The sequence below is a fragment of the Heterocephalus glaber genome, unplaced genomic scaffold, assembly GCF_053883595.1.
Source record: "Heterocephalus glaber isolate CG9 unplaced genomic scaffold, H.glaber_assembly_v1.0 deba00001788, whole genome shotgun sequence".
Taxonomy (NCBI): domain Eukaryota; kingdom Metazoa; phylum Chordata; class Mammalia; order Rodentia; family Bathyergidae; genus Heterocephalus; species Heterocephalus glaber.
The window spans coordinates 800,960-819,588 of NW_028258471.1; the positions used below are offsets into that span (position 1 = coordinate 800,960).

General features: G+C 35.1%; 1 protein-coding gene across 1 annotated transcript in view; it reads left to right on the top strand.

Moving 5' to 3' along the window:
* Nucleotides 1-663: 663 nt before the first annotated feature.
* Polk (DNA polymerase kappa) overlaps nt 664-18,629 on the top strand; it is a gene marked incomplete at its 5' end in the record, with an annotated part of 39,274 nt that continues 21,308 nt past the window's right edge. The window contains 5 exon segments of the mRNA XM_087203178.1: nt 664-783; nt 10,902-11,054; nt 14,229-14,322; nt 14,325-14,359; nt 17,867-18,020. Coding sequence (XP_087059304.1) covers nt 664-783; nt 10,902-11,054; nt 14,229-14,322; nt 14,325-14,359; nt 17,867-18,020 — 556 coding nt within the window.

Here is an 18,629-nt window from a genome sequence, read left to right on the forward strand (position 1 = left end):
TTTTTTAGTACCGGGGATCAAACTCAGGTCCTTGCACTTGTACAGCAGGTGGCGAAACCACTGAGCTAAATCCCCAGCCCTATTGTAAAATTTTTGAAAATTCTTTTTTTTTTTTTGGTTGTAATAAGAATTGAACCGAGGGCTTTTGCACTGAGCTACATCCCCAGCTCTTTTTATTTTTTATTTTGAGATGGGGTCTTGCTAAGTAGCTAAATTGCCCAGGCTAGGCCTGAACTTTCAGTCCTCCTGCCTTAGCCTCCCAGAGTCCTGCAATTATAGGCATGTGCACCAGCCTGAAAATACTTTGTTAAGAAGTAAGTTTTAGTGGAGGAGAAAACCGATGACTCAGCCTAGTAAAGCTGTGCATGTGCTCCAAGGATCCTACCTAGAACAGTCTGTTCTTTTCTGAATGCAAAAGCTTGTTCTTAGTAGTGTTTCACAACAATTCTATGATTTAGGTAACTATTAGGAAATACATTTTACAGGATAATGAAACTGCTACATAGAAAGAGTAAGAACTTTGGGGTCACTGAGCTAGTAAATAGTAAAACTAAGGTTTGAGTTCAGTCAGTCTGATTCCAGAATCTATCTGCTTAGCCACCAGGTTATATTACAAATGGTTGTTTCTTCAGACATTTTTCTTATGCTTTGTTTTCTCCTTAGGGGTCCAGATTTTATGAAAATGAGCTCAAGAAGGAAAAACAAGTCAACCAACGAATTGAAAATATGATGCACCAAAAAACACAAATCACCAGCCAGCAGCTAAGGAATGCACAATTGCAGGTATTAATTCAGCCCTTAGAGAGGAAGGCGGTAGTATGGTAATTGACAGCTAACATGCATTATCAAGTTATAACTGCAAACAAGAAGAAATGTAAATGTTCATTATATTCTAAAGCATACACATCTGCAAATTCACATTCTTTAGTATGTATTGATCTGCTCGTTTACATAAAGATTCCACAACTAGACATTGTTACCCTGTAATATAGAAGAATAAATGGAATGTTTTGTTTTTGTTTTTGTTTTTTGAGACAGGGTCTCACTGTGTAATTTGGGGTGGCCTTGAACTCACTATGTGGATCAGGTGGGCCTTGAACTTAGGGCAATCCTCCTGCCTCAGCCTCCGTAATAAATGGAGTTTTAATTAAGTAACTTGCCCAGCTTCATAGAAGTATTTGGCAGTTAGGATTCAACCCAAAACATATATTCATATATGGGGAGGGTGAGATAAAAAATACATACACACTTTAGGAAAAGAAAAAATTTATAAATATTTTAATACTAAATTTATTGAGACATCATAACATTAATACAAGTTTGGCCTTGTTCAAAGTAGTGGGCATTAGCTTCCAGACGTTTATTAATATGGCAAACTGTCGCTTGGTCATTGAGATTGCTGCACAAGCATTTTCAATTTCTTCTGTAAGGGCCAGCAGGATAGTGGGTTTTCTGTAATATACCACATCCTCTGGGGTCCTGTATATAAGGATAACACTATCTGTTAAAAAAGCATCGTACTATTTTTTATATATATAATGTCACAGAAAATTCCACAGGATAAATGTGGCATAGTTTCTGTAATGCTGATTTTATCAAAAAAAAAAAAAAAAGATTCTGGTGTTCTGAATTTTGACTACTCTAGTAGTTATATACAATAGTGGAATCTTGTTCTTTCAATTTGCATTTCCTTGATGACATATGATTTTCAGCAACTTTTCATATACTTACCTGCTACCTGTGTATCTTCTTTGCTAAGATATCTGTTAAGGTCTTTGGCCTCTCCTTTTTTTAAAAAAATATGAGACAAGGTCTCACTATGTACCTCAGGCTGGGCTTAAACTTGAGATCTTCCTGCTCCAGCCTTCTGAGTGTTGGGATTAGATGTGCACCACCACTCTCAGCTCTGGCCCATTTTTTAATCAGGTTATTTTCTCATTGTTTAATTTTAAGAATTCTTTGTATATTTTGGATAATAGTCCTAATCCAGTTATATCTTTAAAAAATATTTTCTCCCAATCTGTAGTTTCTTCTTTACTCTCTTTTTTTTGGTACCAGGGATTGAACTCGGGTCCTTCTGCTTGTGAGGCAGGCAGCAGAACCACTGAGCTAAATCCCTGGCCCTCTTCTTTACTCAAGTCTTAATAGTGTCTTTTATGGAGAAGAAATCTAAAATTTGTTTTAATGTAAGATGTATAGTTTTTTTGTTTTTGTTTTTGTTTTCTGGTACCAGGGATCAAACTCCGGACCTTGCACTTGTGAGACAGGCACAGTGGTGCCATGGAGCTAAATCCCTGGTGTATAGTTTTTTCTTAAATGGTATTATTTTTTTCCTAAACTAAATTCTCATAGTACTTTGGTTTGTTTCTGGACTCTCTCTTCTTAATTGATTCTTTTCCTGTTTTTGTTTGTACCATATAATTTGTCTGTACCATATAATTTTAGTTACCAAAAAGTAAAAGTGTGGTTTAATATTCTCCCTCATAACTCTTCTTTAAAGTTTTTTAGTTTTTCCCTTGCATTGTTTCTTTCAAATAAACATAAACATCATTTTCATCAAGTTTTTTAAAAACTTTATGCAAAACAGATTGTCTTTAAGTTAATCTTATTCCTTAAGCAATGTATTTTCTAGACATTTCAGTTGTTTTATTGATCTGTAGTCTACAAATATCTTTAATAAATGTCTTAGAGAAACAAAAGTACATATGAATGGTGATATCTAACGACATTTTTGCTGTTCATACTCTTCTAAGCCTTTCCTTTTATATACCTATAATCTAGAGTACAGAATGCCTTCTATTGCATAACAGAACTTGAAATTTTTTACCAGTTTTAGTCAAATATTTCATGGAAGGGTCTCTGACATCCTTTGCAACAGGAATGGCAGGAAATGTGTTTTATGTTGATTGTTAGATTGTTTCATTTGTGGAACTTCCTCTGAAAGAAGTTGTATAAAGGGGAGGAGATTGAGGAAGTCTTAAGTAGTCAAGAAATTCTGAGAGAACAGAGATGTTTTCCTGGGAAATGTTTTTGTATTTTAGAGTCATAAAATTGCCAAGTGCTAGATTCTCTTACATGTGGTAGGATAGTGTGGACTATTGCTGATCAGGCTGAGGCTGGGCTAAGTAACTTCAGCAAGCATGAGCACCGTGGGTGTTGGTGCAGAATCCTCTCTAAGGATTCTGTACTCTACTCCAGCCTTATTAGACCTCCTCCAAGGGACAATCATCGTTATAACTCTTAAAATAGCTTATAATAACAGTAGTTCAGGATGGATGTGGTGGCATACACCAGTAATCCCAGCATTCAGGAGGCTGAGGCAGGAAGATTGCTATGTGATTGAGGCCAGTCTAGGCTACATACCAAGACCCTGTCTCAAAAAACAAACTAACAAAAAAATCCCCAGTAGTTTATAAATTGAATAAACATTTGTGTTCTATGAAATGGCAATTATACAGCAAATCTGTACATTTTGACTACTTTAACAGTTGACTTTGTTAACTCAGATTTGTTCAGTAGTCTTTAACAAAATTCTAAGTCAAGAATTTTTAAAGTCAAGGATTTTTCAAGTAAATAAGCCATAATATGAATATAAAATATATCATTAAAATTTGGTTTTGGGGCCAGGGATTTAGCTCAGTGGCGCCGCGCCTGCCTCTCCCATCGCAAGGTCTTGAGTTTGAACTCTGGTTCCAGGAGGAAAAAAAATTTTGGTTTGAACTTATTGCAATGTTAAATACTTTTAAAATTCTATTTTAGGGAAACATCATAAGGTAGTAGAAAGAACATGGGCTTTGGAATAACCTCATTTCCAAGGCTAGCATGACCATTTACCAGGGCAAAATACTTAAATCTTACTGAGTTTTAGTTTCCTCATCTATAAAACAGAAGTAATAATTCGGATCTCAGAAATATTTTGACATTTATTATTTTGAGTTAACTTAGGAAACAGTGTATGACATGATACATATACTCAATAAATGTCACTTCCTTTAAAATTAGAGGTACTATCTTTAAGTTCTTACTGTATCCCTTGATAAGTGTATTATATGAGAATCTCTTTTTGTTGTTTCAACCATCTTCTGAGGTTAGCTTAGTCCCACTTTACAAATACGGAAGGTAATGATGAGGGGGAAAACATTGCTGTCATGCAGCTAATTTGTGCTGGGACTCAAATCCTTTTTCTTAATGCCTGTTACACTCATTGGTTTTCAGCAATAGTAAGAGGAACAAGGTCCATGTTACAGACTTAGATAAGAGCTTGAAAGTCACTGGGAGGGAAAATGGAAGAAAGAAAATCATGAATGAGGACTTCAGTAAAAGGAACTTAAAAATGCAGTGGTGTTGTGTATCTGGTAGGTGTGAAAAGAGAAGCATTCAGACAAGGGTAACTAATGACAGTAAGGAAAGTGGAATGTGTGAGTCATGCAGCGGGGAAGTTTCCTTTGGCAACTGCACACTCACATTAAACACAAGAAAGAGAATAGATTGCTGAAGAGCCTGTCATAGCGTTGGTAAATGAGTCTGAGGAGAATTTTTGCTTTCTATTTATTATCTTCTTTTCTAGATGATTCCAGACCAAAATATTTAGGGTGCCACTCCCTTATTCTTACTCAATTCATGTCTCAGGTGTATATTCTGGATTAATGTAGATTAGTTTTTAGTCAATCCTTGTTTTTATTAGTCTACGTGGTTTATTTTATCTAGTCAGGATGCTATTCTCTAGTTCAAAATTAAAGTACTAAAAGAAATGGTTTGAAATCAACATAAAAATTAGAGTAAAATTGAAAAGCTCCATTTATTAGGTACAGTATCTCACTGCAAGAAGTTAGCCTTCTCCAAATTTTCTCTAATATTGCTTTATATTGGCTTAAATTTCATTTCTCCTACCAGCCTCTCACCCCAACTCTCTTGTGGGGAAAGATTTAAAGGCAGATCTTTCTTCTGAAGGAATCCACAATTTAGTATCTAATATAGTAGGTTTCATAGTAAGAGCAAGAAAACAAGGGGAAATGAAGTTCTGTGGCATGGAGGACAGGGATCTAATTGAGAGATATGTGAGCTGACCCTGGAAGGCATGTGACAGTGGGAAAGGCACTCTAGACAGGCACAACCCAGGAAGGCACAGAGCACCTCAGGTCACTGAGCCAATTGTAGGCTAAATAGGAGAAGCCCTCTGGAGAGTCTTAATGCGCCCACTGCAGACAAGTTTGATTCAGTATGATTGCTTCTAAAAGAGGATTTACAATTTTTACCTAAGCTGGTGGGCAGCTACTGTCACAGTAATGCTAGGAAGGAAGGCTGTGAAAAAAGAATTCTGCAAAGTGGAGGCAAGGTTGAAGTCCAGCATAGGGGAAAAAGCCACATTACACCTTTGTGTAAATTTGCTGTCAGGATCTCCGTATGATGGAAGTTGCTTTCTTTCCAGAGATCACCCCACTTGCTTATTTTTAGCTGTTCTTCCTTAGGTGTTTGATGGCTCTGTTACACAGCTATACACTGATCTTTTTGGTAATACATTGAATTTATTAAACTTGCACTGTGTGCCAAGCTCTCTTCCATGCTCTTTATATGCTCTAGCTCATTTAATAGCTTTCTTCGCTTAAGATTTTACTTCAGTGGGCTCAGCAACTTCCTTACATGTTGTCAAGACCAAAGCTGTCAATTGCAGGGTAAACTGGGAAAGTAAGAATTTAGCATCAGTACAGGCAGGCCACAAAAAGCAACAATCACAAATTAGTATGACTGTTCTTTAAAACCTTCCCTTACCTGCCTAATTTGGTCATTTCTACCTACTTTCATTTCTTTCTCTCTCTTTCTCTCTTTCTCTCTTTCTTTCTTTCTTTCTTAGAATTTAACATGGGTCCTTTACACTGAGCTACACCCCCAGCTCCTTTTTTTTCTTTTTTTAGCAATTTTTTTTATTTTGAGACAAGTTCTTTCTAAGTTGTCCAAGCAAGATTTGCAATCCTCCTGCCTCAGCCTCCCAGAACATTGGGATTACAGGCATGCACCACCATATCTGGCTAAAAATTCTTTAAAAACTAAGATTCATCATGTTTACATTTGATATACTTATTGAAACCAAGAAGGATAAATTACAGCTTTAAGTTTTCAATTTTTATTTGTGTAGATTACCATTTATCACATTTTAGCATTGTAGAATCAGTTTTACAGAGGAAGTATTTATGCTTTGGTGTGTTTGGTTGTGCATTACTATTCAGTGTAACACCATATGCCAGAGACATATAATCTTTTTTTTGCACATTTGCTGCTATTTTAAGACTTTAACATTATGAGTCAAAAGGGAGTTATTTTACTTAAATTGAAACTTTCCTGTACACGCAGTTCCCCGAATTTAAAAGCAATAGAATCAATTGATATAAGCAGTTGAAATAGTTCATTCATTCAATAAGTAATAAAGTCCTACTACATGCCTGGGAGTATGACTAGAAGAGTTGTTAGGGAATGATACCTAAGAATAGGGTGTATTTGTGAAAATAAAAGAAAAGCAATTACCAGCCTTAATAAACAACAATAAATTATACATCCACAAACACCATTGAACAACAAAGTATGCATCCCTAAGTGAGTAGCTAGATGGATGAATAGACAGGACAGATACATACTGCATTAAAATTCCTGTTATTGGGCCGGGGATTTAGCTCAGCAGTTTTGCCGCCTGCTGCGCAAGTGCAAGGACCCAAGTTTGATCCCCTGTACCAAAAAAAAAAAAAAAAAAATTCCTGTTATTGCAACAGGAACCCGAACAAAAAGCAGGAGCAGCTATCCTCCTTGTAGATCAAGTGGATTTCAAACCAACACTGATCAAGAGAGACAAAGAATGACACTACATCCTTGTAAAGGGAACAATCCAAGAGGAAAAGGTAACAATCATAAATATATTATGCACCAAACACTAGGGCGCCCAACTACATAAAACAAATACTAACAGACATGAAAAATCCTATATGCACTAATACAATAGTAGTGGGGGACCTCAATAACCCACTGTCACAAATAGATAGATCAACTAGACAAAAAATAAACAACGAAATACTAGAACTCGATCAAACTCTTTAGGAAATGAACTTAACAAATGTTTACGGAATGTTCCACCCCACAAAATCAGAATGCACCTTCTTTTCAGCTGTACACTGGTCTTTCTCCAAAATAAACCACATACTTGGTTATGGAACATATTTAAGTAAGTGCAAAGGAATTGAAGTTATCCCCTGTATATTAATCAGACCATAGTGTGATGAAATTGGAGATTAATAGCAAAAGAAACCACAGAAATTTCATAAACACATGGAAATTGAACAATACACTTCTGAATAACCAATGGGTCACAAAGGAAATTTAAGAAGAAATCAGACAGTTCCTTCAATTAAATGACAATGATAGTACAACATATTGGAATCTATGGGACACAATGAAAGCAGTCTTATAAGGGAAATTCATAGCAGTGAATACTCATATGATGAAAACAGAGCGAGCCCAATTAAACAAGCTGATGCTGAACCTAAATCTTCTAGAAAAGAAAGAGCAGGACAAACCCAAACCTCTTACAAGGGAAGAAATTATAAAGATCAGAGCAGAAATCAATGCAATGGAGACTAAGAGAATGATACAAGAAATCAATGAAGCCAAGAGTTGGTTCTTTGAAAGAATAAAAAAAATTGACAAACCCTTAGACAACCTTATCAGGAAAAGGAAAGAAAAGGCCCAAATCCATGCAATTAGGAATGAAAAGGATGAAATTACAACAGACCCAGCAGAAATCCAGAGGATCATCACTACCTACTTTGAGAACATATACGCCAATAAGATGGAAAACACAGAAGAAATGGACAGATTCCTACACATGTATAAATTACCAAAGTTGAACGAAGCAGACCTAAAAATTCTAAACAACCCAATATCAATCAATGAAATTGAAAACATAATTAAAAACTTACCAAGAAAAGCCCAGGTCCTGATGGTTTCACTGTTGAATTCTACAAGACATTTAGAGGGGAACTACTACCACTACTGTTTAAACTCTTCAGTGAAATTGAAAGGGAAGCGATACTCCTCAATTCATTCCTGGAAGCAAACATCACCTTGATCCCCAAAGCAGAGAAAGACACAACCAAAAAAGAGAACTATAGGCCAATCTCACTAATAAACACAGATGCAAAAATCCTTAATAAGATACTGGCAAATAGAATGCAGAAGATCATCAAGAAGATCATACACGCTGACCAAGTGGGATTCATCCCAGGGATACAGGGATGTTTCAACATATGCAAATCAATAAATGTAATACACTATGTCAATAGAGCCAAGGACAAAAACCATATGATCATCTCAATAGATGTAGAAAAAGCATTTGACAAAATCCAACACGCATTTATGATAAAAAAAAACCCTACAAAAATTGGAATAGACAGTCTCTACCTCAATCTGATAAAAGCCATCTATGAAAAACCAACAGCCAGTATCATGCTAAATGGTCAAAAACTGAAATCCTTGACAATAAAATCAGGAACAAGACAAGGATGTCCACACTCCTGCTCAATATAGTTTTGGAAACGTTTGCCATGGCAATTAGACAAGAGAAAGAAATAAAAGGAATAAAGATAGGAAATGAAGAAGTCAAATTGTCATTATTTGCAGATGACATGATACTCTGTATCAAAAACCCCAAGAATTCCACCAAAAGTCGTCTAGACGTAATAACCAAATTCAGTAGACTAGCTGGATATTAGGTCAACACACAAAAATCAATAGCTTTCCTCTACATGAACAACAGACTCACTGAGACAGAAATAAGGCAAACAGCTCCTTTCACAATAGCATCCAAAAAACTGAAATACCTAGGAACCAACCTAACAAAAGAAATCAAAGCACTCTTCTCTGAAAACTATAGCACTCTGAAAAGAGAGATTAAAGATGATATCAGAAAAAGGAATGACATCCCTTGCTCCTGGGTAGGAAGGATCAATATAGTGAAAATGGCCATACTTCCAAAACTGCTATGTAGATTCAATGCAATCCCAATTGAAATCCCAGCAGCATACTTCATGGACCTGTCAAGAGAAAACACTCCAAACATTCATTTGGAACAAGAAGAGACCCAGAATAGCAAAAGCAATTCTAGGTAACAGAGACATGGCAGGGGGTATCACAATCCCCAACATGCAACTCTGCTACAAAGCTACAGTGGTAAAAACAGCATGGTACTGGCAAAGAAACAGACCTGAGGACAGTGGAACAGATTAGAAGATGCCAAAACAACTCCAGACACACTCAGCCACCTCATCTTTGACAAAGGAGCCAAACACCCTCACTGGAGGAAAGATAGCCTCTTTAATACATGGTGCTGGAAAAATTGGGTTTCAGTTTGCCAAAGATTAAAATTAGACCTACATCTCTCACCACACATTAAACTAAAATCAAAATGGAATAAAGATCTAAATATTAAAACAAATGTTGAACCAGCTGGAACAGAAGTTAGGTAGAACTCTTGAAGACATTGGTGTAGGAAAAGATTTTATGAACAACACCTCAGTCGCCCGTGAACTAGCACAAACAATCAACAAGTGGGATCTCTTCTTACTAAAAAGCTTCTGCACAGCAAGAGAAACCACCAACAGAGTGAATAGAAAATCCACAATGTGGGGAATAATTTTCACCTGCTGTTCCTCAGACAAAAGTCTACTATCTAGAATCTATAAAGAACTTTGAAAAATCAGACCTCCCAAATTAAAAAACCCATTCCAAAACTGGGCATCTGAAATGAACAGATATTTCTCACACAAAGAAGTAGAAATAGCAAATAAACACATGAAAAAATGTTCAACATCACTGATCATTCAAAAGATGCAACTGAAAAGACTGCTGAGATTCCACCTCACTCCAGAAAGAATGGCTGCTATCATGAAATCAACTAATAACAAATGCTGCCGAGGCTGTTGGGAAAGAGGAACCCTGCTCCACTGCTGGTGGGAGGTAGACTGGTGAAAGCACTGTGGAAATCAGTATGGAGATGCCTCAAAGAACTAGGACTGGAAGTCCCATTTGACCCAGCTATTCCCCTGCTGGGGATCTTCCCCTAAAGAATTAAAAGAATCATACCACAGTGATGTATGTGCACCCATGTTCATAACAGCACAGTTTGTAATAGCTAAAACTTGGAAACAGCCCAAATGCCCATCAACTGGAGACTGGATAAAGAAAATGTGTGATTTTTTTTTAAGAAAGTGATGTACTGGGCCGGGGATTTAGCTCAGTGGCACTGTGCCTGTCTCACAAGCACAAGGTCCTGAGTTCAATCCCCAGTACCAAAAAAAAAATTGTAGAAAATGATGTACTAAGCCATAAAAAATGAGAAATTAGAGCTATTTATAGCTAAATGGATGCACATTGAGGCCATTCTCATAAGTGAAATAAACAGGACACACATGTGTAAGTACCAAATAGTTTCTCTAATGTGAGAAACTGAAAGTGTAAATAAGGACTAAAAGGTATAACAGATAATGTAAAATACAAAGAAAAGGGGCAAAGAGGAAGGGGGAGTGGGAGGGTTAAGGGGAAGGAAAGAAGAGAATGGAATTAATAGGAGACAATGAAAAAATGGAAACAAAGCCTTTGTAAATAGGGCAGGGGAAAGGGGAAAAATTAAGAACCAAGAGAGATTATGTAAAGGTGCAAATTTCCAATGATGAATGTCATTATATTATATACCTAAAATGTACCAATAAAATTAAATTTAAAAAAAAAGAGAGAGATGGATGTCACCCGAGATCCTGAACTTGGAAATGGATGCAGTAAAAAAAAAAAAAAAAAATTCATGTTATAATTAATGATGTTTAAATATTACATTATCTACAAAAATCTAATTTTTTAAAATTAAGGTTGACAGGTTTGCAATGGAAATAGAACACCGCCGAGATTTGAACAATACCATAGTACATGTTGACATGGATGCTTTCTATGCTGCTGTAGAAATGAGGGACACTCCAGAACTGAAGGATAAACCCATCGCTGTAGGATCAATGAGTATGTTGGTAAGTAGGTGAAGATCAAGAACAAAAAGGGTATTTTATAACATATTTGAGCAAGCCTCCTGGTTTATGAAGGGAGAGCCTTTATTGAGGTCTGCCAGTTTATTGAGTATTTTTCTGGCTGTCTTATATATGCCGTTACTGAATCCTTACAACATACCTTCAGGTACTGATTTTTAATTCCTTTTAACAGAAAAGAAAACAAATAGAGAGAGACTATTAATAACTTGTCCAGAGTTATAAACCTGGTAAAATGGTAGAATGATGCTGTAGCTTTCCATTGCAAATTAAATTTTTAATGAGCATCCTACTTAAAGAGAGTTGAAGAAAGAAAGGGAAATGTTATTCTGAAGTACAGATTTTCAAACTATAGCCTGGAGGCCATGTCCAGCCTTCCATTTTTTTTGTAAATAAATTGTATCGGCACAAACATATAGCCATTTATTTATTTATTAGTATTGTTGCACTAAACAAGCAGAATTGAGCAACTGCAAAAACAGTATGATCTCATACTAAGGTTATTTGCTATCTGGACTTTTGTAGAAAATACTTGCCAAGCCTGGTATTAGACTGACATTTTATTAGTGTAGTACATTTAGTGCAATTAAATAATTTTTCTGATTGCTATGTTGCTCTTTTTGTTATTCTAACCATAGAAGGTAAACATGACCAGGATAGCTATATGTGGCTGAAAATCTGTTGGGAATTAAAAGTAGAAACTGAAATAGATGGGTTTTAGTACTAAAAAAATACTAGAGAAATCAAGGAGAATTCTTTCCTATTGCTGACTCCTTCTAGTGCCTTAGATGGCTATAAACCTAAGCCTTAGTGAGTTATTATTTTATTGTAAAACTATAATCCACTTGTTCTTTATCTCTGCTCCGATGAATATTCAGACAACTGACAAGTCTGGTTCTAAAACAATGTCTACTGAAAGAATGCTTACTCCCCTTTCGTATGAGTCACCAACAAATACTTGGAAAATGATATTTAATTCTATAAAGAAGATATAATACTCTGTTATATGTATATATTTATATATGTGTATATATACATACACACGTATTGTAATCATGCTAGAACTAAGCCATTGTTCTTGAAATATTCCTGCTTCAGCTTCCCAGTGCACCACAATGCCTAGTTTGTGATAAAATTTTGAAATAAATGGTACTATGCTCTTTGACATTGATATAGACTATTGTCAAGTATCAACAACAGTATGATTTAGTAATACTCATTTTAATTCTCATACGTTTTTAGTATTTTTTATCTCCTAATCAGAAAACATATTGAAATTTTAAGAAATAAAACATAAAATTGGAAGTTCTGGTTAAGCTTTAATCACTTTTTTTTGGAGACTTAGTTTAGCCAGTTATTAGACCGTTGACTTTTTGTTCAAGGTAGAAATTTTTCAATAAAATGTTAATGTTAAATAATCTTTCAAAACTCAGTGGACCATATATGTGTGGTTGTATTTCTAGGTTCTGTTTTATTCCAATGACCTATGTCTTTCCTCACACCAACACTGCCTTGATTACTTCAGCTTTAGAGGAAGTCTTAAAATTAGGTACTAAATATCTTCCAACGCTGTTTTCTTTTTCTTTTTACTTGTCTAGGTCCTTTGTACTCTTACATAACTTTTAAATTTCAGTATCCAATTCTTCATTTATAGCAAGTATACATAGACCTGAAGTTTTATATATACCTTGTGTTTTCTAATCCTGCTAAATTCAAATACAAGTTCTTGAGGCTTCTGTAGATGATCATTTCATCTACATATAAAGATTTTACTTCTGCCTTGCCAATCCTGTCCTAATTGTGTCATTTTATTGCCAGACTATTTTGGTTTGGGCGTATGTTTCAAAGTTTAATGGGCAGATGAAGAGTAAGCATATCTGCCCTTGTTCCCCACCTTAGGGAAAAAGCATTGTATCTTCTCCATTCATATAAGGCATTTTTCCTGGAAGTATGCAGTACATGTCTTTTATCTGTTGAGAAGGTTCTGTTCTACTTCTAGTCTCCTGATAGCTTTTACCATGAACAGCTGTAGAGTTTAGTCCATTGCTTTTTCTCCAACTACTGACAGGATCATATGGCTTTTTCTTTCTGCTTTAAATGTTTGATATAATTTATCAGTTAAAATATATATGAGCCTGCTGTTGTCATATAGGTAGGTTTTCAAGCTAGGAATATACTTTCTTTAATAGGTCCTATTCAAATTTTATATTTCCTCCAGAGTCAGTTTCATTAATTTGTCTTCCAAGGTACTTCTTAGAAGTTGTCCAATTTATTTCAAAAAGGATTTTTGTAATATGCTTTCTATATCCTTTTAAATTCTGTAAAATCTTTGGTAATATCTTCTAGATCTTGATATTATAATTTTAAAAATGTATAATTAATATTGTGTAATAGGAAGAAAAGGTCTAAAGGAGTAGGGGAAATGGGAGGGGTAGAGGAAAGGAAAAAAGGGAAAAGAAAAAATATGAGAAAAGGAAAAAAATAGAAACAAAGTCTTTGCAAATAGGGAAGGGTAGGCAGGGGAAGGGGAAAAAAATAAGAACCAAGATACTCATGTAAAGGTACAAGATCCCAATGATGAATGTAACTGTACTTTATACCTAAAATGCACCAATAAACTTAATGGAAAAAAATTCCAAATAGAGGAAATTCTAAAAGTATACTTTAGATTAAGCATCCCTTGTTCCTAAGGATCTTAACCTATATTGTACTATACTATAATTTTCTAAACTGTTACTTTATATAACAGCTATACTATTGGCACGACCATATTACTTCATAACTATTCTATACTACTCACTCTACACTATACTTTTACTTTCATATAACATCATTTGCTGTTGTCTAGATCTTGATATATACTGTAAGTATGCCTTAAAGCCAATCAAGTTTAGATACTGGAAATATGAAAGAATATTTTTATCAGCGCAGTCTTACTTCTGAGCTGGTATCACCTTATAAATAGAGGGAGGAACGGCAGTGAGTGAAGGTCACAGTGTCATAGTACCGTAAAGTCAAAGTGTGGTTGAAGACAGTGGTCCATAAAAGAAATGTCCTTGAATTGCAAATGCACATGAGTAATGTGTTTCTTATGAATGCATTGATCAATATGTCCATTTAGGTTTGTTTATTTTTCCCCTGTGGTCAATTCTTTTTCAGTCTACTTCAAATTACCATGCAAGGAGGTTTGGTGTTCGTGCAGCCATGCCAGGATTTATTGCTAAGAGACTCTGCCCACATCTCATTATAGTGCCCCAAACTTTGACAAATACAGAGCCGTGAGTGAAGAGGTAAGTTTATATCCCCCCTACTTCTATCTAATCACTGGTTCCTTATCACATCCAGAGTCAATTCCAAAGGCCTTAGCATGTCAGGATTTGGTCTTAGCTTATCCTTCTGGCCTCACCTTCAACTATTTCTTCAGCTTGTATATTCAGTACCGGGCTGTTTACAACACCTGGAATACATCATTCTGTTTTCCAATAAACAGAAATACTTTCCAAGTATTTTTCATCTGCTTAGAAAACTTTGAATAGCTTTAATTGTAACGGTCACTATTCTTTCTTGTGTAAAATACACTTTATTCTAGAACTACCTAATATTTGTAATTTAAAGAATCCTCTCATCATTGGTTTCAGTGTCTTCTGAGTAAACTTCCTATCAATGTTTTTACACAATGACAAAAATCACTTATTTTGGTTACCTGTTTCTCTTTCCCTACAGTCTTGTGAAGATGATAATCAGTGAATGTCTAAGAGACTGGTAATCAAAGAGGAAAGGGAATAATCCATTGTTTTGGAAAAGAGCTCTGAAATGTAAAGATATGATTATTTACTAAAATCCCAAACTTTCTCATGTGAAAACTGCCATTTCCTCTATTTTTAATGACAATAGGCCTGTTGTGCAATGCTGGGATTTAGTTCTTGAATTAAAATTTGAGGGTAGCGTGTCTACACTGCTTTTTGACTGCCATAGTAAAATGCAGTGTATTAAAGATTGCTGTGTGTAGTGCATGCCTATAATTTCAGCTAATTGAGAGGCTGAAGCAGGAAGATTGCAAGTTTAAATCTGTCCTGGGCAACTTTAAATTAAGAAGACCCAGCCTCAAAAAGGACTGGGGATGTTGCCTGATGGTATAGCACCCCTGGTTTCAAAAAGCAAATCAAAGCTACCATCTGAATAGAAACACTTGCAAAATTATGATATGCTGCTTAGTGCCATTCAGACATTCACATGATCTTCAGATTCACTGCTTTTAATTTTTATTCTACCTCATTTCCCCTAGAAATGATACCATACCCCAAATTTTAAAACTGTCATCTTTATTTTTTCGAAAATAATCTATTGCAGCAAGTGCGTTGTGCCCACTTCTAAAAGGGAGGTAGAGGAGGGAGAAACATACATTTGCTAACTATTGATTGTTTTTACTATATCCCTGATTAAAGAGAGATAAAATGCTAAACATGAAAAACAGACCTTTAATAAATAAAAAATCCTAAAAAGACCCAAGCATGGTAACAGATGCCTATAATCTCAGTATTCTGGGAAGCTAAGACAGGAGGATCAAAAGTTCAAGCCCATGACATAAAAAGTTTTGATCCTGAAGTCATGCTTAGACTTTGAGTTTGTATAAGCAACTTAGCAGTACTTGAAAATGTTGTGATCTATTTGTTGTGGTTTTGTGAGAGGTTTTGTTTGTTTTTTGAGATAGAGTTCTACTATAACTTGATTTAGTCTCCTGAGTGCTGGCATTACAGGTGTGCACCATGCCCATCTGTTTATTGCATTTTTAAAGTGGAACTGATATGAGTCGATTTTTGTTTCCTTAATTGTGTTATTTGGCAGCATGAAGCATTTGTGCTTAAGCAGGAAAGATCTCATAAAGTAAGTTTGGCCTCTACCTCCTAGCTCCTGTTCCCCCTCCCCCAATATATATATTTTTTTCTGAGCATTAGGTTGCTATTGATTCACTTGAATATTACTTTTTTCTTTTAGGCATACTATAAACTTAAGAGAACTGTGTTTTATGGGGGATTTGGGGTAATACTAGGGCTTCGTTTTATTTTTTTATGCTGAGATAGGGTCTTGCCAAAACCCCATGTTGTCCAGGTTGGGCTCAAATTGCAATCTTCATGCCTCATCCTGTCAGGGTGCTGGGATTATGCCCATCCTGAAGTTTGTTCTAAAATTATTCTGGCTATTTTACTCTGAAAGGGATTACTTTTGTATATCACAATTCAGATAAGAAAATTAAAGTTACTTTTCTCAAGAGAAAAAAAAACACAAAGTTCAAGCCCAGCCTGGCCAATTTAATAACTTAGTTGAGACCCTGTCTCAAAATAAAAAATAAGAACTAAATTGTTTTTAGTTATCTTCAGTGTTTTTATTTACATAATTTGGGAAAAAATCTTCAAATTTTCAACAATCTCTAGGTACTTAATTTGCGGGTAACAAATGAATAATTATGTGTATATTAACATAAACACATTAATATTTCTAGCTTGATTAGAAAACTTGAAGATCCATTTTTGTTTTATCCTAAATATTGAAATAGTTTTAGCTGTCCTGGAGCTTTCAAGGCTTGATTTTGACTAGAGTATGTCTGAGTTGCTACAGCAGTGTCCTGTGGATAGGAGTTTATAAGGACTACTCAACAGCATCTCTAGGGAATGCTTCTCATTCAGAATTTTAGTGGGCTGCCAGCTACAGACTCTCAAGAGTTTTCTTTTTCACTAGAAAGATTCTGAGTACATATAAAAGTGGTTTCTCCTACAAGAACAGAGCTATTTAAGGCACCCTCTGAGTAAAATTATGCCAAGTTTTATATCACCATTTTCTAAAATTCCCCTTGACTCAGCTGTTCATAATTATATTGAGCTAAAATGCTTTCCTTTTATAAAACAAAGTTTTCTCGTGATACACTAGTCAGGTTTTAAGTGATAGAGAAGTATAATATAATTCAGCCAGTATGTCTTATAATATATATATATTATTTTGGGAAACATTCCCTCTAATTACTGCTAAGACTTTAGTGGTAAAAAACAACTACCACCATACAAACCTTCATAGTTTAATGTAATAAAACTATCTCTATAAAAGAGATTTCTGGATTATAGTAACAATAATTTTAATCTTTGTATATTTTATGCCACTGTGCTCTCTGGACTTTCCTCCATCATTTAATGTAACCATAGAATTACACTATAGATTTTGTCATCATTTCTATTCCACATTCCAAGAAATAGTAGAGCTTCATTTTCCTTATGGATACATGCATTAATATATATATTTAGTGGAGCTTTATGTGCCTCTTATAGTTAACTGAAACAACTGCTTTTTAAAGCAACATGGTACTTTTACGTAAGATTATTCTTTTTCCTCTTAAAAATGAACAAAAACCGCCATAAAAGATGAGACAATAGAATCTCATCATTCCCACTTCTACTTTTGACTAGCTATCTAAAACCTTAGCTATCTTTTTTCTGAGCCTACCAGAATGTTGTTTTCTGAGATTTATATGAATTGCTTTCTATATCTAGGTGTAGGTGGCTAAATAGACTCCATCAAATGATGCCATTTCACAGTCTTCTGCCTTCATGATCTATTTTTAATACAAAAGACAGATTGACAAATATGCACTGGTGGTAAATTATTCATTCCTTAAATCCATGAGCTATTGATTGCAGGATCATTACTGTAGTTGCAAAATAAGAATATTAATGTTTCTTATCAGCTGTGTGTGACAGGAGTTTTTTGCTGTGGTAGCAAAATGTAACCCTTTTTTGTTCCTTTTGAAGGTTAAGGAAATACTTGCTGATTATGATCCCAATTTTATGGCCATGAGTCTTGATGAAGCCTACTTGAATATAACAAAGCACTTACAGGAAAGACAAAATTGGCCTGAGGAAAAAAGAAGTTATTTCATCAAAACTGGAAACTTGGCAGAAAATGGTAAGCAATTTATTGGAACGATCAAAATAAAAACAATGAAACAAAAAAACCAACCCCTCAGTTAACTCACTAGCATATGTAGGTGGTAGGATAAGTGAAAAATCAGAAACTTAAAATACATCCAGTGAGTATTTCAGTTAAATGTATAGAATATCTTATTTATTTATTTGGTACCGGGGATTGAACTCAGGACCTTGTGCTTGTGAGGCAGGCACAGCGCCACTGAACTAAATCCCTAGAATATCACTTTGTAAATAAATGCTATTGTTAAATCTTCAGACTTCAGTCTATGGAGTCACTAAACAAAGTAATATTGTATCAATTACTTTCTTAAACTGTAGCCTCAAAGGGTTTAGATTGCACTGCGGCTGAGGAAGTTCTTTATTTAAATTGGCCTTTTTTGTGTGATGTTGATAAAAGTTAGGTTTAAGAGATTAACCTCAAACATACCAAAACATTGAGTGATTTTATTTTTCTTCATTTCCCAAGTTTTCTGTAATCTGACTCTAGTACAGCATTTATGACAGTTTTCAGTGCTTCCAGAATTAATGCCATCCCTTTTCCTTCTTTGCCTTGGGCCTCATTATGACTCTTATATACAGTAAAACA